General features: G+C 31.0%; 1 protein-coding gene across 1 annotated transcript; it reads left to right on the top strand.

The window, feature by feature from the left end:
* LOC117341265 (putative ammonium transporter 1) lies at positions 1-24,427 on the top strand. Its single transcript, XM_033903115.1, has 12 exons — positions 1-281; positions 14,223-14,312; positions 14,683-14,910; positions 15,516-15,622; positions 16,279-16,416; positions 16,976-17,203; positions 17,895-17,937; positions 18,989-19,087; positions 20,728-20,822; positions 22,215-22,341; positions 22,903-23,010; positions 23,648-24,427. The coding sequence occupies exons 1-12, from the start codon at positions 119-121 to the stop codon at positions 23,734-23,736; spliced, it is 1,515 nt and encodes a 504-aa protein (XP_033759006.1). The 5' UTR covers positions 1-118; the 3' UTR covers positions 23,737-24,427.
* Positions 24,428-26,569: the final 2,142 nt, after the last annotated feature.

Raw genomic sequence — 26,569 nt, 5'->3', positions numbered from 1 at the left:
TTATGTGATCACAGGGGTTTTCCTGAATGTGTCTATCCTTAACACAATATCTGGATTTATCAAAATCGGTACCGTACCGGGATACGTGCGGCAGATTTGCTGTACAAAATCTTCAAAGATGTCGACTTCCACTGAAATTAACACGACGGTGAATGTGACAGAATTGCTTATGCAACTCTCCGAGTTGCAGAATGCTCAGGCAAGTCTTGTTCGGTGGCAGGAGTACACGAAGGCTAACATGGACCATTTCTACAAAATTTGTCTCGCCATCATGGTATTCCGTAAGTATTTATCACGAAGATTTCATGTGCTTATAGCGAGAAGTTCGAATGATTAAATTTCCAATAATAATTGAATTAGGCTTGTGGCACACTCAGATAGACAAGGAAGGGAGTTTTTTTTTTGTTTTTTTTTTATATTATTTCATTTTATTTATTTATTTATTTATTTATCTATTTATTTATTTATTTATTTTGTTTGTGTGTTGTGTTTATTTATATGTATTGTTTTGGGGCTTTTAGTTTTGTTTTTGTTTTTTTAGGGTGGGATGGGGCATTTCTATTTTTTATTTTTTTTTTGTTACCTGTCTGATTTAAATGTAGTTTGAAACTTATCTCAGTTGCTTGCATTTCATTCAACCAGAATGTTCCCAGCTATCAGGGAGTCTAAAAACCCAGGCGGCTAGACCGGTAACTCAAATCAATCGCAATTCACCCCCAAATACTTCATTTATAAACTCTTATTATTTGTAATAATTGAAAATTGAGGTGTGTAAATGTCGACTATATTCAAGCGATAAACATGCTAACACATACATGTATGCCTAATACATATATGACATATCGACTCTCAGTACAAATGAACTCGTAAAAGGTAATTAATGTCAGCTATATTCACGTATCTGTCACGTGAACACATGACACATGTCAGTAATTCTGCTTTAAAACTGATAGTCTGTATTCATTTTCAGTGAAATAGATCGCATTGATAATATGAAAATAAGTGTCTTTATTTTTATATTAGTTTACAGGTATTTGCCTCGCGGCAATATCGTACTAATATGATGGGACACTTTTTTCCTGGGACATTGACGCTTTTTAAAAGGAAGAAAGGGTGAACACGTATTTATCATGCTCTTAAGGTTCACTGATTTCCTTGGAGTCGCCGGAAAAATAACAATTAAATTTGTATAACCGGATCTGTATTTTACTCAATAATGATTCTCCCTAGCTAAAATTCGTGATGTATACAACCAAACAGATTAAAGAGGAAAACATTTAAATGGATAAAAAGTATCAAATGATGTTGTTTGCCATTGTTATCAAAAATGCTAAATGCTAATTATGGTTAATGTAAAATATTACTTATGGACAATACTAAATGCCCATTATGGAGATTTCTCAATACCTTTTATGTACAATGTTAAATGTTAGTTATAGGCAATGCTAAATGCTTATTATGGACAGTGCTAACTTCTGAAAATAGTCATTACTAAATGTTAATTAGTGCTAAATGCTTATTATGGACAGTGCTAACTTCTGAAAATGGTAATTACTAAATGTTAATTATGGATAATGCTTAATACTAATTATGTACATTGTTAAATGCTAATTATGGACAATACTAAATGATTATTATTATCATTGCTAAATGCTTATCATGGACATTGCTTATCACTTATGATGAACAATGCTAAATGCTTCTAATAACAATGCTAAATGTTTTTATGGTCATTACTAAATGCTTTTAATGGTCAATGCTAAATGCGAAGTATGTAAAATCTTTATATGCTTATTATGCTCAATGCTGAATGTTTTTTATATTCATTACTAAATGCTTATAATGGACTAATTATGCTAAATGCCAATTATGGACATTGCTAAATGCTAATTTTAAACACTGTTAAATGCTAACAATTGACAATGTTAAATGATATAATGGACAAAGCGTATAATGGACAATGCTAAATGTTTATTATGGTCATAACTTAATGCTAATTATGGAAAATGTTAAATATAAATTATGGAAAATGCTAAATGCTTATAATGGACAATATTAAATGTTTATGATGGACAATATTAAATGTTTATAATGGACAGTGCTAAATGACTATTATAGACAATACTAAATGCTTATAATGAACAATGCTAAATGATTATTATGGACATTGCTAAATGCATATTATGGACATTGCTAAATGCCTATTTTGGACAATGCTAAATGCTTATATTGGACAATGCTAAATTCCTCTTGTAGACAATACTAAATACTTATAATGAACAATGCTAAATTCTTATAATGGACAATACTAAATGTTTATGATGGACAATATTAAATGTTTATAATGGACAGTGCTAAATGACTATTATAGACAATACTAAATGCTTATAATGAACAATGCTAAATGATTATTATAATCATTGCTATATACTCATAATGAACAATATTAAATGTTTATAATGGACAATGATAAATGTTTATAATGGACAGTGCTAAATGGCTATTATAGACAATACTAAATGCTTATAATGAACAATGCTAAATGCTTATTATGGACATTGCTAAATGCATATTATGGACATTGCTAAATGCCTATTTTGGACAATGCTAAATGCTTATATTGGACAATGCTAAATTCCTCTTGTAGACAATACTAAATACTTATAATGAACAATGCTAAATTCTTATAATGGACAATGCTAAATGCTTATTACGGTCATTGCTAAATGCTTATTATGGCCATTGTTAAATATTCATAATGGAAAATGCTAAAAGCTTATAGTGGACAGTGCTGATTATTCATTATGATCATTGCTTAATGCTAATTTTGGACAATGCTTAATGTTTATAATGGACAATGCTTAATGCTTATTATGGACATTGCTAAATGCTTATTATGGTCATTACTAAATGCTAATTAAACACAATGCTAAATGCTAATTATGTAAAGTGTTTATATGCTAATTATGGACAATACTAACTGCATATATGGTCATTGATATATGCTAATTATGGACAGTGCTAAATGCTAAATATGTACAAATTTAAGTGTTTATTATGGACAATGCTAAATGTTTATAATGGACAATGCTTAATGTTTATTATGGACATTACTAAATGCTAATTATGGACAATGCTAAATGCATACAATGGACAATGCTAAATGCTTATAATTGACAATGCTAAATGCATGTAATGGACAATACTAAAAGTTTATTATGGTCATTACTAAATGCTTATTCTGGACAATTCTAAAAGCTTAAAATGGACAATGCTGAATGCTTATATTGGACAATGTTTATAATAGAAAATGCTGAATAGTTATTATGTATATTGCTAATTTTCAATGTTTTTATTCATAATAGTGTGTCCGTTCATGTAAACATGCGTCTAGGAAAAGCATTCGTTGTTCAGGATTCCTTGTAGAACCATAAAGATTACACGACCTGTTATCCCCTTCGGCAGTCAAGATATCACTTTATATCCTATACCGACAGAGTGAAACGAAGGGAAGTAACTCTGATAGATCAGAAAGGTGTCTTCTTGCTAGGTTCCATTGCCGTTTCTCTATATGTATAAGGACAAAACCCCGACAAAAAATATTGCACTTTTCATATATTTGTGTACCGCGGAATATTTTTCACTGGTACACAATGCTGTACCAATTAAGGATTGAATCTTGATTTGGTCGATTTCATGGGGTCATGAATTGAGTTGCTCTTGAGAAAAATTCAATGAACTGCGAAGCAGTTCATGTTGAATTTGTCTCAAGAGCAACTCAATTCATGACCCATGAAATCGACCAAATCAAGATTCAATTCTTATATTTCAATTGGTTTTTTTTTCTAATAAAAAAGTGGGTCTAGATATTAATGTCTCGAAGCTTGTGCAAGTCCAAATGCGGAAAAGTCCGAGGAGTTCCGGATTGTGCATGTCTAGTCAATCGAGTAAAAGAGTCCGCAATATTAGGATTAAAAATAGCATTATTTTGTCAAAATAGAAGAATTTAGCATATCTGGTCTTTCATGAAATACAAGAATACATCATAAATTTGATCATTTTGATAATTATTCCATGTTTATAACAACAATGTAGAAAAAGTGAAATCGTCCCGCGGAAGGATTTTAACCATGTATTCATACGCACTGATCAGTGTTAATCTGGTCAAATTCATGAGCAAATGAATCAGATTAAGTTTAGTAGTTTCATTGAGTCCAACTTGAGTAGAAATTGAAATATTAAAAATTGTACCAAGTTGTTCAAAGACATGAATCGTGACATCAATTTTTTGCAGCCTCTTCTCAGCCGTCCAAATAAACCTATAAAAAGCTGATAGTCTAATTATACTGGCCCTTCAACAGGATGAGTGCACCTTCCATACCACCTGCTTCACGCGGCTAGAGCTGAGTCACATCACCCGGTACACGCCCCTCAATTAGAATGTCTAGAAATGAAAATCAGATCATTGGAAAGATGAATGAAGATAAAAAAAAAATAAAAAATACAAATATAAAACGAAAGTAACATTTCAAGTTTAAATGAAAACATTATATACTATCTCCTTTTGTATGTTGGCATGAGAGCTGAACGGCTTTTAAAGTTAAATCTGTCTATTAAATCTTGCTTAGGTTCATTTACATATATTTCAATTTCTACTCAAGTTGGACTCAATGAAACTACCAAACTTAATCTGATTCATTTGCTCACGAATTTGACCAGATTAACACTGATCAGTGCGTATGAATACATGGTTAAAATCCTTCCGCGGGACGATTTCACTTTTTCTACATTGTTGTTATAAACATGGAATAATTATCAAAATGATCAAATTTATGATGTATTCTTGTATTTCATGAAAGACCAGATATGCTAAATTCTTCTATTTTGACAAAATAATGCTATTTTTAATCCTAATATTGCGGACTCTTTTACTCGATTGACTAGACATGCACAATCCGGAACTCCTCGGACTTTTCCGCATTTGGACTTGCACAAGCTTCGAGACATTAATATCTAGACCCACTTTTTTATTAGAAAAAAAAAACAATTGAAATATAAGAATTGAATCTTGATTTGGTCGATTTCATGGGGTCATGAATTGAGTTGCTCTTGAGACAAATTCAACATGAACTGCTTCGCAGTTCATTAAATTTTTCTCAAGAGCAACTCAATTCATGACCCCATGAAATCGACCAAATCAAGATTCAATCCTTAATGGAATAGTTTTAATTTACCTATAACACCCTTCCCATGCACCTGGTTACCACGCATTTGATGGATTGTCTTTTCTACAAGTTTACAAAATTGATAAAGAAACTATGAAATTCGAGGTCGAAATATTTTTTTTTAAATTGTTACAAGATGAAATGAGGTGAATTGCGAATTACATTTTTGTAGAATTATACAACAAACATGTCGCTTTAGAAATAAAAAAATATCTGTAAAATTGTGTAATTTCTCAGGGCAAATATTTCGCGGTTGTTCCATTCCTGAACTACTTATTTTGCAGTAAAACGGCGATGCATCTAATACATTTTTGCTGAATTCATGGTACAAATATTTGACGGGTAGACATTTCAAGCTATATTAAATCACCGCGAAATTGAATTCCCCGCAAATATTTCCTACTGTACAGTAACATTTCATGAGTAAGATTAATCGAACTAATCTGGAATAGGGGACTAACTTGTCGAAATTCATGATTAAAATGTTTACATACATCAGCATAATACAGAAAGTGTAATTAGACCTTCAATGAAGAGCAAGGACCTTCAAACAGTTTAAATCACCTCTTATAATCGAGAGATATGTACATAGGATGTATCATGTTGCATTGACCGTTGAGTGGCCATGCCTCTTATTCATCCATACTGATTCGGATAAATCTTCAAATGGATGAATGAGAACTGTTTTCATGTTGATGGAGATCAAAACAATTCCATTAATGAAATAAACGATTGTTTTACACAGCTTCATGTAAATGTACAATTAATTGAGTATATCGGATACTTTTAAGTATGCATGGTATTGTAAATTAAAATGAAAATAAAATAAAAGACCAAATAAAAAAAGAAAAAAATATTGAATTGTCCTCATTATCAGACGTCTATGACTTTTATCCTGCAGGAATATTTACTCCAGAAACAATGACAGCTTACGACACAGTTGCAAATATACTAACATAACATTATTTATCTATTTGTTTGTTTTTTTATTGTTTTTTTTTTTTTTTTTTTTTAAATGTATATTATTTTAGTTAAAGTAACTCGGGCGCATATGCTTTTTACTGAAAATCATTGGATCTGTGTCTTTTTCTTCAAATTCATTTTGGTGCACCTATACATTTCCAATATTTATATTTTCATGTTTTCATAAACATTTTATATATCATAAGACTCAATAACAATGGCTGTATTATAATCTTAGTGATGATATAATAAGTCTGATTGGTGTAATGTTGAAACTGAATGATGTAATAATCAATCTGAATGATGTAATAATCAATCTGAATGATGTTATGATTAATCTGAATGGTGTAATAATCAATCTAAATGATGTAATGTTGAACCTGAATGATGTAATGGTCAATCTGAATGATGTTATGATCAATCTGAATGATGTAATGATCAATCTGAATGATGTAATAATCAATCTGAATGATGTAATGTTGAACCTGAATGATGTAATGATCGATCTGTATGATGTAATGATCGATCTGAATGATGTAATAATCAATCTCAATGATGTAATGATCAATCTAAATGATGTTATGATCAATCTGAATGATGCAATGATCAATCTGTATGATGTTATGATCAATTTGTATGATGTAATAATCAATCTGAATTATGTTATGATCAATCTGTATGATGTCATGATCAATCTGAATGATGTAATGATCAAACTAAATGATGTAATGATCAATCTGAATGATGTAATAATCAATGTGTATGATGTAATAATCAATCTGAATGATGTTATGATCAATCTGTATGATGTCATAATCAATCTGAATGATGTAATAATCAATCTAAATGATGTAATAATCAATCTGAATGATGTAATGATCAATCTGAATGATGTAATAATCAATCTGAATGATGTAATAATCAATATGAATGATGTAATGATCAATCTAAATGATATGATGATCAATCTGAATGATGTAATGATCGATCTGAATGATGTAATGATCAATCTAAATGATGTAATGATCAATCTGAATGATGTAATGATCGATCTGAATGATGTAATGATCGATCTGAATGATGTAATGATCGATCTGAATGATGTAATGATCGATCTGTATGATGTGATGATCGATGATGTATGATGTGATGATCAATCTGAATGATGTAATGATCAATCTGAATGATGTAATAATCGATCAGAATGATGTAATCAATCGGTATGATGTAATAATCAATCTGAATGATGTAATAATCAATCTGAATGATGTAATGATCAATCTGAATGATGTTATGATCGATCTGAATGATGTAATGATCGATCTGAATGATGTAATAATCAATCTGAATGATGTAATAATCAATCTGAATGATGTAATAATCAATCTGAATGATGTAATGATCGATCTGAATGATGTAATAATCAATCTGAATGATGTAATAATCAATCTGAATGATGTAATAATCAATCTGAATGATGTAATAATCAATCTGAATGATGTAATGATCAATCTGAATGATTTAATGATCAATCTGAATGATGTTATGATCAATCTGAATGATCTTATGATCAATCTGAATGATGTAATAATGAATCTGACTGATGAAATGATCAATCTGAATGATGTTATGGTCAATCTAAATTATCTTATGGTCAATCTGAATGATGCAATGATCAATCTAAATGATGTAATGATCAATCTGAATGATATAATAATCAATCTGAATGATGTAATGATCAATCTGAATGATATAATAATCAATCTAAATGATCTTATGGTCAATCTGAATGATGCAATGATCAATCTAAATGATGTAATGATCAATCTGAATGATCTGATAATCAATCTGAATGATGTAATTACCAATCTGAATGATGTAATAATCAATATGAATGATGTAATGATCAATCTGAATGATGTAATGATCAATCTGAATGATGTAATGATCAATCTAAATGATATGATGATCAATCTAAATGATGTTATGATCAATCTGAATGGTATAATGATCAATCTGAATGATGTTATGATCAATCTGAATGATGTAATGATCAATCTAAATGATGTAATGATCAATCTGAATGATGTAATAATCAATCTGAATGATGTAATAATGAATCTGACTGATGTAATGATTAATCTGAATGATATAATAATCAATCTGAATGATGTAATGATCAATCTGAATGTTGTAATGATCAATCTGAATGATGTAATGATCAATCTGAATAATGTAATTATCAACCTAAATGATATAATAATCAATCTGAATGATGTAATAATCAATCTAAATGATATAATAATCAATCTGTATGATGTAATGACCAATCTGAATCATGTAATGATCAATCTGAATGATGTAATTATCAATCTGAATGATGTAATGATGTAATAATCAATCTAAATGATATAATAATCAATCTGAATGATGTAATAATCAATCTAAATGATGTAATGATGAATCTGAATGATCTTGTGATCAATCTGAATGATGTAATGATGTAATAATCAATCTAAATGATATAATAATCAATCTGAATGATGTTATGATCAATCTGAATGATGTAATGATCAATATGAATGATGTAATGATCAATCTGAATGATGTAATGATCAATCTGAATGATCTTATGATCAATCTGAATGATGTAATGATCAATCTAAATGATGTAATGATCAATCTGAATGATCTTATGATCAATCTGAATGATGTAATGATCAATCTGAATGATCTGATAATCAATCTGTATGATGTAATTACCAATCTGAATGATGTAATAATCAATATGAATGATGTAATGATCAATCTGCATGATGTAATGATCAATCTGAATGATGTAATGATTAATCTAAATGATATGATGATCAATCTAAATGATGTTATGATCAATCTGAATGGTATAATGATCAATCTGAATGATGTTATGATCAATCTGAATGATGTAATGATCAATCTAAATGATATGATGATCAATCTAAATGATATTATGATCAATCTGAATGATGTAATGATCAATCTCAATGATCTTATGATCAATCTGAATGATGTAATGATCAATCTAAATGATATGATGATCAATCTAAATGATGTTATGATCAATCTGAATAGTATAATGATCAATCTGAATGATGTTATGATCAATCTGAATGATGTAATGACCAATCTAAATGATGTAATGATCAATCTGAATGATGTAATAATCAATCTAAATGATGTAATAATGAATCTGACTGATGTAATGATCAATCTGAATGATATAATAATCAATCTGAATGATGTAATGATCAATCTGAATGATGTTATGGTCAATCTAAATTATCTTATGGTCAATCTGAATGATGCAATGATCAATCTAAATGATGTAATGATCAATCTGAATGATCTTATGATCAATCTGAATGATGTAATGATCAATCTGAATGATCTTATAATCAATCTGTATGATGTAATTACCAATCTGAATGATGTAATAATCAATCTGAATGATGTAATGATCAATCTGAATGATCTTATGATCAATCTAAATGATGTAATAATCAATCAAAATGATGTAATGATCAATCTAAATGATCTTATGGACAATCTGAATGATATTATGATGAATCTGAATGATGTAATGATGAATCTGAATGATCTTGTGATCAATCTAAATGATGTAATGATCAAGCTGAATGATGTAACGATCAATCTGAATGATGTAATGATCAATCTGAATGATATAATAATCAATCTGAATGATGTAATAATCAATCTTAATGATGTAATGATCAATCTGAATGATGTTATGATCAATCTGAATGATGTAATGATCAATCTGAATGATGTAATAATCAATCTGAATGATGTAATAATCAATCTAAATGATGTAATGATCAATCTCAATGATGTTATGATCAATCTGAATGATGTAATGATCAATCTGAATGATATGATGATCAATCTGAATGATCTTATGATCAATCTGAATGATGTAATAATCAATCTGAATGATCTTATGATCAATCTAAATGATGTAATGATCAATCTGAATGTTGTAATGATCAATCTGAATGATGTAATGATCAATCTGAATGATGTAATGATCAATCTGAATGATGTAATGATCAATCTGAATGATATAATACTCAATCTGTATGATGTAATGACCAATCTGAATGATGTAATGATCAATCTGAATGATGTAATTATCAATCTGAATGATGTAATGATGTAATAATCAATCTAAATGATATAATAATCAATCTGAATGATGTTATGATCAATCTGAATGATGTAATAATCAATCTGAATGATGTAATGATCAATCTGAATGATGAAATGATCAATATGAATGATGTAATGATCAATATGAATGATGTTATGATCAATCTGAATGATGTTATGATCAATCTGAATGATGTTATAATCAATATGAATGATTAATGATCAATCTAAATGATCTTATGGACAAACTGAATGATATTATGATGAATCTGAATGATGTAATGATGAATCTGAATGATCTTGTGATCAATCTAAATGATGTAATGATCAAGCTGAATGATGTAACGATCAATCTGAATGATGTAATGATCAATCTGAATGATATAATAATCAATCTGAATGATGTAATAATCAATCTGAATGATGTAATGATCAATCTGAATGATATAATAATCAATCTGAATGATGTAATAATCAATCTAAATGATGTAATGATCAATCTGAATGATGTTATGATCAATCTGAATGATGTAATGATCAATCTGAATGATGTAATAATCACTCTGAATGATGTAATAATCAATCTAAATGATGTAATGATCAATCTGAATGATGCAATGATCAATCTGAATGATGTAATGATCAATCTGAATGATATGATGATCAATCTGAATGATCTTATGATCAATCTGAATGATGTAATAATCAATCTGAATGATCTTATGATCAATCTAAATGATGTAATGATCAATCTGAATGTTGTAATGATCAATCTGAATGATGTAATGATCAATCTAAATGATGTAATGATCAATCTGAATGATGTAATAATCAATCTAAATGATATAATAATCAATCTGTATGATGTAATGACCAATCTGAATGATGTAATGATCAATCTGAATGATGTAATAATCAATCTGAATGATGTAATGATGTAATAATCAATCTAAATGATATAATAATCAATCTGAATGATGTTATGATCAATCTGAATGATGTAATAATCAATCTGAATGATGTAATGATCAATCTGAATGATGAAATGATCAATATGAATGATGTAATGATAAATATGAATGATGTTATGATCAATCTGAATGATGTTATGATCAATCTGAATGATGTAATAATCAATATGAATGATTAATGATCAATCTGAATGATGTAATAATCAATCTAAATGATATAATAATCAATCTGAATGATGTTATGATCAATCTGAATGATGTAATGACCAATCTAAATGATGTTATGATCAATCTGAATGATGTAATAATCAATCTAAATGATGTAATAATGAATCTGACTGATGTAATGATCAATCTGAATGATATAATAATCAATCTGAATGATGTAATGATCAATCTGAATGATGTTATGGTCAATCTAAATTATCTTATGGTCAATCTGAATGATGCAATGATCAATCTAAATGATGTAATGATCAATCTGAATGATCTTATGATCAATCTGAATGATGTAATGATCAATCTGAATGATCTTATAATCAATCTGTATGATGTAATTACCAATCTGAATGATGTAATAATCAATCTGAATGATGTAATAATCAATCAAAATGATGTAATGATCAATCTAAATGATCTTATGGACAATCTGAATGATATTATGATGAATCTGAATGATGTAATGATGAATCTGAATGATCTTGTGATCAATCTAAATGATGTAATGATCAAGCTGAATGATGTAACGATCAATCTGAATGATGTAATGATCAATCTGAATGATATAATAATCAATCTGAATGATGTAATAATCAATCTTAATGATGTAATGATCAATCTGAATGATGTTATGATCAATCTGAATGATGTAATGATCAATCTGAATGATGTAATAATCAATCTGAATGATGTAATAATCAATCTAAATGATGTAATGTTCAATCTGAATGATGTTATGATCAATCTGAATGATGTAATGATCAATCTGAATGATATGATGATCAATCTGAATGATCTTATGATCAATCTGAATGATGTAATAATCAATCTGAATGATCTTATGATCAATCTAAATGATGTAATGATCAATCTGAATGTTGTAATGATCAATCTGAATGATGTAATAATCAATCTGAATGATGTAATGATCAATCTGAATGATGTAATGATCAATCTGAATGATATAATAATCAATCTGTATGATGTAATGACCAATCTGAATGATGTAATGATCAATCTGAATGATGTAATTATCAATCTGAATGATGTAATGATGTAATAATTAATCTAAATGATATAATAATCAATCTGAATGATGTTATGATCAATCTGAATGATGTAATAATCAATCTGAATGATGTAATGATCAATCTGAATGATGAAATGATCAATATGAATGATGTAATGATCAATATGAATGATGTTATGATCAATCTGAATGATGTTATGATCAATCTGAATGATGTTATAATCAATATGAATGATTAATGATCAATCTAAATGATCTTATGGACAATCTGAATGATATTATGATGAATCTGAATGATGTAATGATGAATCTGAATGATCTTGTGATCAATCTAAATGATGTAATGATCAAGCTGAATGATGTAACGATCAATCTGAATGATGTAATGATCAATCTGAATGATATAATAATCAATCTGAATGATGTAATAATCAATCTGAATGATGTAATGATCAATCTGAATGATATAATAATCAATCTGAATGATGTAATAATCAATCTAAATGATGTAATGATCAATCTGAATGATGTTATGATCAATCTGAATGATGTAATGATCAATCTGAATGATGTAATAATCACTCTGAATGATGTAATAATCAATCTAAATGATGTAATGATCAATCTGAATGATGCAATGATCAATCTGAATGATGTAATGATCAATCTGAATGATATGATGATCAATCTGAATGATCTTATGATCAATCTGAATGATGTAATAATCAATCTGAATGATCTTATGATCAATCTAAATGATGTAATGATCAATCTGAATGTTGTAATGATCAATCTGAATGATGTAATGATCAATCTGAATGATGTAATGATCAATCTGAATGATGTAATAATCAATCTAAATGATATAATAATCAATCTGTATGATGTAATGACCAATCTGAATGATGTAATGATCAATCTGAATGATGTAATAATCAATCTGAATGATGTAATGATGTAATAATCAATCTAAATGATATAATAATCAATCTGAATGATGTTATGATCAATCTGAATGATGTAATAATCAATCTGAATGATGTAATGATCAATCTGAATGATGAAATGATCAATATGAATGATGTAATGATAAATATGAATGATGTTATGATCAATCTGAATGATGTTATGATCAATCTGAATGATGTAATAATCAATATGAATGATTAATGATCAATCTGAATGATGTAATAATCAATCTAAATGATATAATAATCAATCTGAATGATGTTATGATCAATCTGAATGATGTAATGATCAATATGAATGATGTAATGATCAATATGAATGATGTAATGATCAATCTGAATGATGTTATGATCAATCTGAATGATGTTATGATCAATCTGAATGGTGTAATGATCAATATGAATGATGTAATGATCAATCTGAATGATGTAATTATCAATATGAATAATGTAATGATCAATCTGAATGATGTAATGATCAATCTGAATGATGTAGTAATCAATCTTTATGATTTAATGATCAATCTAAATGATGTTATGATTGATCTGAATGATGCAATGATCAATCTGAATAGAATTATAAATCCTAATGATGTTATGATAAATGTCAAGAGTAAAAAAGTTTATGTTTTCTTGTCAGTGATGCAGGGAGGGTTCGCCATGTTGGAGGTCGGATGTGTTAGAAGCAAGAATGCTACCAATATACTCATCAAAAATCTTCTCGACGCTTGTGAGTAATCCCCAGAACCAAATACATTATTTCGATAAACCGCGGAAATTAACAATCATATTAGTATTTAATACCATATCAATTATTTAAGCGTTCATCCCAATCATGTATATGATCCTCAATTGAGTATTCAATTTTAATCCAAACTCAACCGATGCCACTTCACACCGCCGCCTTTTAGACATTCTGTATCCATAAAAATACTGATGCTAACGATTGAAAACTGTAATGATCTGTGTATATCAATATATATCTGTATATTCCAAAGTCATAATAATTGATTTACGTAAATTACAATATAAGCATAAATCGTCCTAATTATTATTATTTATCTTTTTTTTTTTTTAATATGTTTGATGCCTTGTTACAGTCATAGCGGGTTTCGCCTACTGGCTGCTGGGCTATGCCTTAGCCCTAGGAGAGGGGAATTCCTTTATTGGATATTCCCATTTCGCACATCACGGTTTAAAGCCAGAGTTCTATTCGCTGTGGTTCTTTCACTATGTGTTCGCGGCTACTGCTGCTACCATTGTGTCCGGTGCCGTTGCAGAAAGATGTGACTTCGTCGCTTATCTTATATACAGCTCAGTCATAACAGGTAATGTATAAAGAGTTATTTGTATTTTGTTAGACCAGCCATAGTTTAACGTATTCAACAAAGTTTCCGTTAAAGTTATTGACACTAAAAGAGTATAATCGTGAACACAAGTTCAATTCTGCACTTTTTCTCTCCAATCGGAGTATTTTCCCTTGTATGCAAAAGAAGAAGAAAAAAATACAAAATTAAGTAGGTTTTCCTTTGAAGTTCAGTGCAATTTTAAAAGTATGCGCCTTTTGATTCAGTGCAATTAAACTTACCAGACATGAGTAAAATGAGTGCATAACCTCGTAAAGCATACCATTTGATGTGTATTAGAATTTATATGTAGACAATTATTTACATTTCATTTTGTATCTTATCTTAATAACACCCATTACTCTCTCTTACTGTAATCGACAGTATATATTTCAATGGTTTTCCCATTTTTTTAATTTTTTTTTATTTTTTTTTAATTTTTTTTTTTTTAATTTTTTTTTTTAATTGGACTTTTAAACTTATTATAAAGTATTCCAATAAAATCACAACCTTGATATTCACTGCTTCACCTAGAGTGTATCATTTATCAATTTCATGGACAATTAATCGACAAACGATAATTCCAGGGTTTATATATCCCGTACTGGTCCATTGGGCCTGGACGTCCGAAGGTTGGCTCGCTAAGGGCTTCACGTATGACCATGATGGGGAAACACTAACAATCTTCTACAGGGTATGTATCAACCGGATCATCCGTAATTTTTTTGTTTTGTTTTTGTTTTTGAGGCTAAATATAGCCGTACTTATATTTCTGATACGGATGGGTATATTTCTTATATTCAAAGTAGTTTAACAATATGATAGTTACAATAACATCAAGTGTTGACAAATTTATTTCCCATACAAATATGATTTTGACTCGAGCTTTATTAGGTATCAAAACGTTTCTAATGCAAAAATGTGGAAAAAAATAAATAATACATCACTGCTTTATAAAATGTATGAAATGAAAACTGATGTAGGCCTGTATGGTTGATCTCAGTGGTATTAGCGTGAGAGGAAACTGGAGTTCCAGTTGAAAACCCAATGAGGAATAGCAGATGATCTCATATATTCCACATCAGATCGGATATCGAAATTGGTGAAAGGCATTTGTGCTACCCATGACCTTTACGACCACTTATCTGGTTTACCTGAAACAAACTAAAGAAGAATAAGCTGATCAGTTTATTTTTTCTATCTTTTGAATCTTATTTGCTTCTTTCTTCTTTTTTTTCATTTTTTTCATTTTTTCACTTTTTTTTTTTTTTTTTTTTAATTTTATTTTTTATTATTTTCATTACCGTTTGTAGTAAAATGCATGCGTTTTGCATTTAATCCATTTTACAGGACTTTTCCGGTAGTGGTATCGTCCACATGTTATCTGGCCTCGCGGCGTTCGTGGGGGCTAAGGCGCTAGGCCCAAGAATAGGGAGGTACGATGAAGTCACAGGGGAACCTCGGGATATACAGGGACATTCAATCGTGGTAGGTTTTAATAATATCTTCTCATTGTTTATCACTCGACTTTTAAAGCATATTGTTTAATTGTTCATAATCATGGGAAATTGTTTTCGTTATAATCACTGAATATATCTGGAAAATAAATACCATAAATTTTATTTACACAAGTAGTCGCCTTTTTACTAAAGAATATGATAGCAAGTTAATGCTGCCCGCAATTCAATACCTGCAAACTAACTTTGACTTTGACAGTCGCGAAATATCAGACCCATGAAATCGAAACTAGGTTCTGTTACAAAGTCAAACTTCCAAACACCAAACACCAAACTTCAAATTAATTATCCCTTGAAATTACGAAAAGAAAAAACTGAAAACAATCTCAGGTTGAACGGACACTGATCAAAAATATATTTTCCTTATTTTCCTTTTCGATTCCCACACTTTTGGCCACTAATATCATTACATAAATCTAGAAGGAGGCATGTTGGTATGAATTCTGTTAACACTCCTTTTGTTTGAAAATTAATATTTGCATTCCTTATGATTTGATATTTATCATAAATACTTCTTACCATCTACACAGTTGGCTGCCCTTGGTGGGTTTATCCTATTATTCGGATTCCTTGCCTTTAATGCGGCGGCCGGAGGCTCAATATCCGGAGAAGGTCAGGGGGAACTCCTGTCTAAACTTGTCGTCAACACAATCATGTCCGGTTCTGCTGGTGGACTTGTTGCCATGGCGATAAAATTCTTCTTAGGAGGTTCAAAATGGAATTTCAATATAACGCTGAACGGGTCTCTTTGTGCTATGGTGAGTTTATATTTATCGATTTAGGATATTGTATTGAGCGTTAAGTGATGTATGTACTACAAGTAGGTACGAATTAAAAGGGACAGGGGTGGGACCGAGACATATTTACTTTTCCTTTCCGAACAGGGTACTTGTCGATCCCTGACTGATTGTCAGCAAAAGTAAGCACAATGCAACAACACAGATCCCATTCCCGGTGTCTGTATAATTGATGGTACGGGACAAATGTCATTCCAGCAGAAATACATTATGGGCGGCACATAGACTGCCGTCATTCATATAGGCATTGTGATCCAATGACCTTAGTGTGTTGATGTGACGTATCTTTTTCTTTCTTTTTTTATCTTATTTATTAGTTTATGTTTTGTCATGAAGTCATATAAATGAAGTGACATTTACAAATACGTATTGATTATTTCCTTCCGAACAAAATATCAAATGGATATCAAAACTAGATGTAGATGCAATATTATAAATAACACTTAATTGGTCCGGGCTCCCCGACCTTGGAACACCTATCAATTAAAGATGTGTGTATACACTATTGTTTAACCATTATTGTGTACAAATATTTTATCTTTTTCTAGCTTGGGGAATAAAATATGTGTACCGTAAAAAAAGTAACATTCAGTCTGATTGGTGTGTTAAACCAGAGTTTTATGTAACCCGATCTTTGATTGGTTCGTTACAGTGCGCTATCTGCGGTCCTGTGGACAGCATACCTACATACATAGGTAAGACTGATGTTCATATCACTCCAGATCACGTTGAAGGATATACTCTTCACGTGCACAGTCGTCAAACCATTGTCAGTAATTGCATTTGCCAATAAAATGGATGCCTATGTTTTCAATGTTTGTTTCCATCTCCATATACATTGCGTTTCAAAAGTACGAGATAACATTACGTGTTCATCATGTAAAAGAATAATGTACTTTTATCATTTCATTGTAATTATTATCTTACTTTCATGAAACATTGAAATAGTCCAAATAGAAATGAAGGAAAATATCAGTCCTTCTATTTCACTCCAGGAGAAAATAATTTTCACGATTGTGTACATTGAGCCAACCAGCGGGAAATATAAATGTTGCTTAGAAGGCAAAAATAATACTATGTAGTATGTTTCTGTGGTCGTAGAAGAAAAGATAGATCTCTCTGGATAACATCGGGAAACTAATATTAAAGGAAAAAGATTATCATGTAAGATTTTCATACAATCTAATTAAAATCTAGATAGTCATTCTCACTACTTTACATGGACATCTAACAACATCCCATACGGGGTCAAGGTTTGATGACCTCCTAGATGTGTGTATTTCACTTTCAGGGCGAAAACATTTCGTCACAGATTGCATCTGAAGCAAACCATTTCGGCACAGCTTGTATATGACTTGAAACAAGATACATCAAAGAAGTCAAATAAGACTTATATCGATGTCTTCCAGTGATTCCAGTGAAATTGACAGATTACACAAGCTATGCAATTCGGACATGAAAAATTCACTTCCAAGATCCTGGAAGTAGTCATTTGATTGGCTAATCAAAAAGGACATCCCGACGTGACCCCTTATGGAATGTTGTTGTATGTTCATGTAACGTAGTGAGAATGGCCATCTTGATTTTAATAAGATTGTATTTTCATACAGAGGTTAACTTGATTTTCTATGCCACAATGGTTATAGATGATGTGTTGTATTACCTTTACAATGCCGATTAGTACAGTAATGTTACCACTAATTGACTAACATGTATTTACAGTATTAATGTATTGCCTTCTATAAGCTGTGGTGATAGGAGCCCTAGGTGGAGCGAGCTACATGTTCTTCACGTGGTTCGTCCTCAACAAGTGCCGAGTCGACGACCCACTGGACGCTGCGGCAGGTAGGATAACCAAGATAGAGGCTTATTAGATGTGCAAGTCTATCAATCGAAAGATTTGACGAAAATGTTAAGAGAGGGGGAGAAAATGTAAGATCCAAAATTTAGTCACCTTTCACAATAATGCAATGAGCCAGCAGGTGCAATGTAAAACCCTCGTGATATCAAGATGCCTAGTAAATTATGTAATATCTAAGTTAGACAATATTTGATTTAGACAAAATATCTTATCAGGAAAAACTAATTAAGGCAATATCTATGTTAGGACAAATCTAAAAGTTAGACAATATGTAGGTCAGGACAAATCTAAGTTAGGCAATATGTAAGTTAGACAATCATGCAAGTTGGGGCCGCGGTGGCCGAGTGGTTAAGGTGTCCCGACATGCACTTTATCACTAGCCCGCCACCTCTGGGCTGCGAGTTCGAAACCTACGTGGGGCAGTTGCCAGGTACTGACCGTAGGCTGGTGGTTTTTCTCCTGGTACTCCGGCTTTCCTCCACCTCTAAAATCTGACACGTCCTTAAATGACCCTGGCTGTTAATAGGACGTGAAACAAAAACAAACAAAGTTAGGCAATATCTAAGTTAGGCAATACATATGTCAGACAATATCTAAATTAAGCAATATCCTGTGACAGTAAAACTAGTTCGTATATGCTTTCAATCTAATCCTTTTTGTTCAGGGTGCCAACCGTAATGTATTTAATACCAGGGTACAAGCCGTTGCTGATTACAAAATTTCTTTCTGAATTAATTGTAGCTTCTTGGAATATTATCTCGATTCGTGTTTTGCCTACATTGAATTATGTTATTTATTCCAATTGGTGTTGCACTGGGTCGTTTTATTATACATGATTGTAATAGAAAAATGAATGACACACTGTGTGAACTGTAACGGCAAATAGGAAAACATCACAAAACATAACATAGGGCCATGCTTGCTTACCTTGGGCTGCTCCAGTTGTAAGCTGGCCACATTAATTCAAATTGTAGCATACCATCATATTCTACAATTCAGTTCCCTAACGACATACAGGAAAATGCAAATAGAATGCAAGTATATATGTTTAGAATATTGTCCTTCTTTAATGCTAATTATCAATAGCGTTGGATATTTAGAATTATTCTTCATGTATCGGTATGTATGACTTGAAAAAAGCAACGAAATACCGCTTGAAATTAATTAAGTGTAGAGTCACTGACATTCTTTTTCTTTTCTTTAATTTCTTCTATCTCTCCTTCTTCCTTTCATAAATACAGTACATACCAATTATTTAAAGCTACATAGACATTGTAGATCATGTATATATCAGCTTCAATATACTGTTGAATTTCAACTAATTATGAAGAATGGAATGATTGTATGTATGATGTAGGGATAAAATGAATTGTAAAGGAATTATGCATTGTTGAAAAATCTTCAAAAATGAAAAAAAAAAAAAATGAAAAAAAAGTGTTGAGTCAGGAGGGAAACCATGTAATTTTGCATTCGGAACACCTCGGCCGATTCTCTACGGTCATCTAACCGTAGAGAATCGGCCGAGGTGTTCCGAATGGTAATTTTGGTTTTATGACAGGCCTACCGTCCCTCCATATCTCTTCGTCTGTTATGTGGTTTTAATCAGAAACTATTCCATTTCCAGTCCATCTAGGTGGCGGATTGCTTGGTGTAATTTCCGTGGCGTTTTTCCATGAAAAAGTTGGGATCCTCTTTAACTGGAACATGGAGTCTGGTTTGGTATGTGTTGTAATCTAAACGAATTAAATTTTGTAACCCTTGTCAGTTTACTTCTAAAATTTCAAGGGTCTAATAAATCCCGCTCGACCGTTAATTTTGGCTTCTTTATTCATATTTTTGTGCGTATGTGTGTCCTTCGCCTGTATGGACCATATCAGGGGATCTTTCGTTCAGCTTCTTAAACTGACCTCCATTAGCTGGCAGTTTGTAAGTCATTAACACCATAAAATCACACCGTAGCTAAAATTCGTTTTAAGGTACAATATAATATCATGAAATCCATGATGTTATAACGTGCAATGGAAACAGTTAAGCATTGATGTCTTTTTTTTTTTAGTTTTTTAGTTTCCGCGTAGCGGATTCTTACAGAAGTTTGCAAACAAAATTTGTTTCATACCTCGATGAAACTAAAAAAATAATTGACATCAGCGCTTATAATCAATTTTTGAAATTGATTTTCTAATTTAAAACATGTTTTATGCACAATTTTACTGGTTTTAAATAGGATTATTTTTCTCAAATCAATACGCAACGTCAGTTGTCGTATTGTGACGTCACATTTTTCGCGCCATTCTCGGAATTTCTTTCATAGAAGAATGAAAAGAATTTTTCGACCAATCACATTTGAGTATTTACCATGAAAACAAAGAAAAATTAATTATAAGATCTATATCAGGAAGTATATGTGTTATTATTGTTTTCAATGGCTAGATCATATAACATGTCGTTATACTAGTTACATCCCCAAAACTGACACCCTGTTTTAGAAAAAGATATCAATGTTTCCTTTTCAGTTTCAATTCATGTTGATTCCGTTTTCTCTTTCGATTTTTATATTTGGATAATTTTGAACAGCTCGTAGATAAAATATCTTTTCAAACAGTACTTTTCATGTAATGAAATATAGCACACTACTTTTTCCATACAATAACAAAACATATTCAAATATTTTAGCTTATTTTGTTTACTGAATATCATATTTTCATTATTATTTTCTTATACATGTTCTTCATTTTTTTTTTTATTTAATTTTAATTATTTTTTGTTATTTGTTTTATGTCGATAATGAGGCAACAAAATGAAAAATATGCAGTTGAAAGTTGCTGAGTGTACTAAATATAGTATATAGAGATATCTATTCCGTGATTAAACAGTTACGTTATTGTTCACTTTTATTAAAATTTAAAATGTGGTATCAAATGCATACACTATAAATGTGTGTGTTTTGGCGTACTCAAATGCTTACTATAACTGAATTAGCAAGCCCACAGGTAATAATATACCGAAACTACGACTAGCTCAATCCTGATTTTACCGCGAGCACCGCTAAAATATGTATGTCTGCAGTATATGAAAACAACTTTGTTCTAATTTACCCCATACTTTTTACAGACACTTGCCTGGCAATGTGTAGGTATTGTGGCTATAGTGGCGTGGACTGGAGTGACGTGTGGAATCCTGTTCGGTACTCTGAGAGTGATGAACATACTGCGGGTTCCGTTAGAGTACGAACTTAAAGGTAACTCCACAAATGATCAATTCTTCATGATATCATACTGCATGGTTGTCAATATAGCGTGAAGAAATATTTCGCCGTTGTCTTGATAGGAACTAGTTCGTGTGTAATAAGTTTCGCGAAACACCGCCTGGTAAACATTTCTGTATAACATGTATATATAATATTCGCCAAGTATTTGCTTTTACGAAAAATTCTAAAAAAGAAGAAAAAGAAAAAAAAATGATACTGATTTTTCATTCCCCTGCGAAAAATCTCTAAAGTTATCATAATCATATCTTCAAACATTTAAAAAAAATGGCATTTCATCTCCATCTTAATGCAGTCTTCATAAATTCATATGGTCACATTATATTTTGATATTTTAATCAGATTTAAGTAAATTGAGATGGATTAACATGTGAAATTCTATACACCCTGTTTTTTGACATCACAATAGGTAGTTATAGGCATTATTTTAATTCCGTTAGCTGGATATCCTTTAATATTATTATTATTTTTCATTATTTCATTATTTGATAAGTTAATATTTCCCAAATCTGTTCTGTCTGTTCATCCCTCTAGGTATTGACATACCGAAACATGGCCAGAGTGCTTACCCAACCGAGGCCTATGGTCACGATTGGGAGGTAGAAACCAGTGACAAGGTGTCACTGCATAAAGAAAACGGAGGTGAGTATACGCTATTTTAACACCCCACCCCTCGTGTGAGATCGTTAATTATCTTACCCCGAGGGTTGAGATTCCCTTGACTCACTTCCATGGGGATGAATGAATATTTTTTTCTCTTACTCTGTTTACCCTCTTATGTATCTAATATTGACGTTACATAAATGCAAGGAAATGTTGACGTGACGTGATTGAAATGTCGGCGTGACGTCATTGTACTGTTGTCATGACGTCATGGTACTGTTGACGTGACGAAATACAATTGTTGAGAACGTGAGAAGAGCACGTGTAGCTTGTCTTTTCCCTGGGGTGAGATAAGAAAATCTCATCCCGGTAAAACTGCGGATATCCCTGTCCAGGGTAAGAGAAAAGATATCTCACCCCAGTAAAACTGTGGATATCGATCTCTGTACAGGGTAAGATAATAAATGGTATCACTTCATTAATAAGTAACATCACTTAGTCGTTAAAGTGATACCACCGAGTCCTTAAGTGCTATCACTAAATGGGAATAAAAAATAAAATGGCGGTCATACCTTTTAGCTTCTACAGGTATGTCTGCAGTGCTCTTTGCATTAGCTTCGTTATACAGCATATCCGATGTTATTAACATGTATTTTCTGAATTTCTATCCAAACAGATACAAGAAAAAGAAAATTCAACGAAAGCAACATGACGGTTTCGAACGGATCTTTTGTATCTGACGTCACAGCTACGACACATATATGACGTCATTATCAATTTTTATATTTTCGATGGACAGTGTTCTCGTCTAATATTTTAAACATAGTAAATCTGTGGCTTTCGTGGCATTAAATTTCGTTGTAGTATCTGTATATATGGTAAGTAATCTGAATTTAGCTTATCACAACGTTCAGGCGAGTTCTTTCTGAAGTGCAATATTTTCAGTCCCTTAAAAAATCTCATTCTTAAGTGGCATCGCAATGTACGTATGTGATGCCAGGAGGTTGTGACGTCACAGTTGCAACGACTGAAACCAACACCAACCACTGTATCTTTATCAATTAAACGTATATCCATGTTGCTTAGTATGTCGGATGTGATGACACTGACGATAGAGTATAATAATGTAGTTATATACAGTAGTATATATACGTATGTTATATAAGTAGTTATATACTTAGATCTTATTTAGCATTTTAATTTAAACCTATCAATGTATATAGGTATATGATTATCACACATGATAAAACTGAAAAATGAGGTGCTGGCATACTCTCTGTTTGATATATGTTTATAGGCTAGAACACTTATGTTAATACGAAGAGCACAACTACCATTTCATCCTCGGTAGTGCATACATACTGTAAATCACATAATTTAGCGATAATCAAATTTTAGCGGTTTCCATGCTGGAAACACTCCGCTATACTTCCATTGTCCTATTTTAAGTTTTTTTTTTTTTAAAGTTAAAATTATGAAAGACGAATCTGGTTTTCATATGTAAATAAGATGTTCTTTAAAAGCCACGATTGTACTCGACTTGCAGGTCTGAATTCGGCATTAAAAATATATACTAGTAGTTTTATCTGAAAATAATAGATTACCTGTCATTAAGATACGTACATGTAATTTAAAATTTCCAATTGAAACCATTAGGAGGCAAAAAATTCCAAAAGAAGAAAAATATGTAATTTTTGTTAAGAGAATGTTGGGTACGAATGTCATTATCTGTTTTCTTGTAAAAACGCGTCTGTTGCAACTTTGCAAAGAAAATATATTCCAAATGATTACCTCTCAAATCCAAATTAAACTAAAATTAAAGGTCTATTGTTAATATTATAAACGAGTCATGAATGGAACTTTTCTAAAAAAAAAAAAAAAAAAAAATTCACTTCTGCTTTTATGTTGTATGATATTGTGCCTAAATTGATTATAAAATAATATTTGACAACATTATTGTGTTGTTATTTGTAATAAGGTACCTAATTTATTGTTGTTTCATGTAATTTAGAATAAAATATAGATGTAATAGTTTGTTTTCTGGTCATTAATATCCTGTTGTGCTTAACAAAATAAATTATGTTCCTCATTTAATGTATTTTAATGTGTCTGAGTGTTCAAATAAAAAAAATTGTCGCTATTTCTTGAAGAAACACCATGAGTGTCTTTCCAAGATCCCAAAACTTGCTTGTCCATGGCCCTTGGTTATACATGTACATGCTCGTCTTTTGACTATTTTGAAAACAAAATGACTGATAGATTACCTTTTTTTCTCAACTGAAATGTGTGTTCGTTCTTTCGAAAAGTACTTCATGGACCTTTCTTAAAGCCCCGATATACATTTGTAGGGTTCTCGTGGTCCCTAGCTGTATATGTGCAATTTTGAGAAAAATTTGGAATATAAAATGGCCGACACTTGAAGGTTGTTGTCACTATTTCTCAGAATGTTCTTCGAGACTCTGTCAAAGTTCCTACGTTATGTGCACTCGATGCCTTGTGTGTTGATCAAAATCGCGAAACAACCACGTCATATGATCTAGACTGCATCTATACGCTCATAAATGCAGACCATATTAGATTGGGGCGCGCGCGTTATATGTTAATACAATGTATTACTGAATGATATCTTGTTCTATTCAAGTGTCACATATTAATGTAGAGAAGAAACCTACGCCTACTGTACAAAATGAAAATAATTTTACTCTCCAGACTTCTTAAATTCTAGGCGAGAAATAGATATGATTTTGTAAGTCCTTATACTGCAGGCTTTCTAATACAAATTCTTCCTTATTTACCTTCAACTCTTCGTCTATGGAATCAACTACATTATACTTCTATATCTTCAACTTCCTTGAGCATATTCAATAATTCTATTACTGCAGATTTAAATACATTAAAACCTCCTAGTTATTATAGCTTCGATGAAAGGAAAAATTCATACGAAGTTAAGGTACCAAAACAGTTCTGTCGATTATGATTTATGTACATAAACGTGGTGGGAAATGCAGAATGAAGTTGAGGTAACCCTTGTGAAAATACATTTTCTTTTTTTCTTTGATTGTCCACATTATGATATGCAGAGGCGTTTTCCTTTTCCTTAGTCTTAAAAGTTTAGAATCAGTTATTAACTTAGAGTTACTTCTCTGTGCAAATGAACATCTATCCTAAAACACAAACATAATTATATTCAGAAATGTGCACATCTTAATAAAAAAAAAACACAATATAATTTAATAATGTAAGGAATTCTTTTTCTGTACTTCCTTTGCTTTTGAATCTTCGGAGAATAATGTTATATCAAACTATTTAATTGATGACCTTCACCTTTTTGCCAAATGTTGAACTTTTGTAATTATTTGGGAAAGGACTCTCATAATATTGATATAACTTGTGCCTAATCCGATTTGCTTTGAATCAAATCAATCGCAAAATACAGTTAAAGTAGACATATGGATGCGTGGTTAGCGAAAATAAATTGTTTCTTTCGACGGTGTTCTAATTTGTTCAATAAAATCTGGTCAGTTAATAGTTTAATTGTTCTTCCTCAATACACAATACACGTGTATTTTTTTTATTTTTTTTTGGCCAGGTGTGACCT

Source organism: Pecten maximus, chromosome 13, assembly GCF_902652985.1.
Source record: "Pecten maximus chromosome 13, xPecMax1.1, whole genome shotgun sequence".
Classification (NCBI taxonomy): domain Eukaryota; kingdom Metazoa; phylum Mollusca; class Bivalvia; order Pectinida; family Pectinidae; genus Pecten; species Pecten maximus.
Note: the sequence above shows the minus strand (reverse complement) of the source record. Positions and strands in the feature narration are given on the sequence as shown.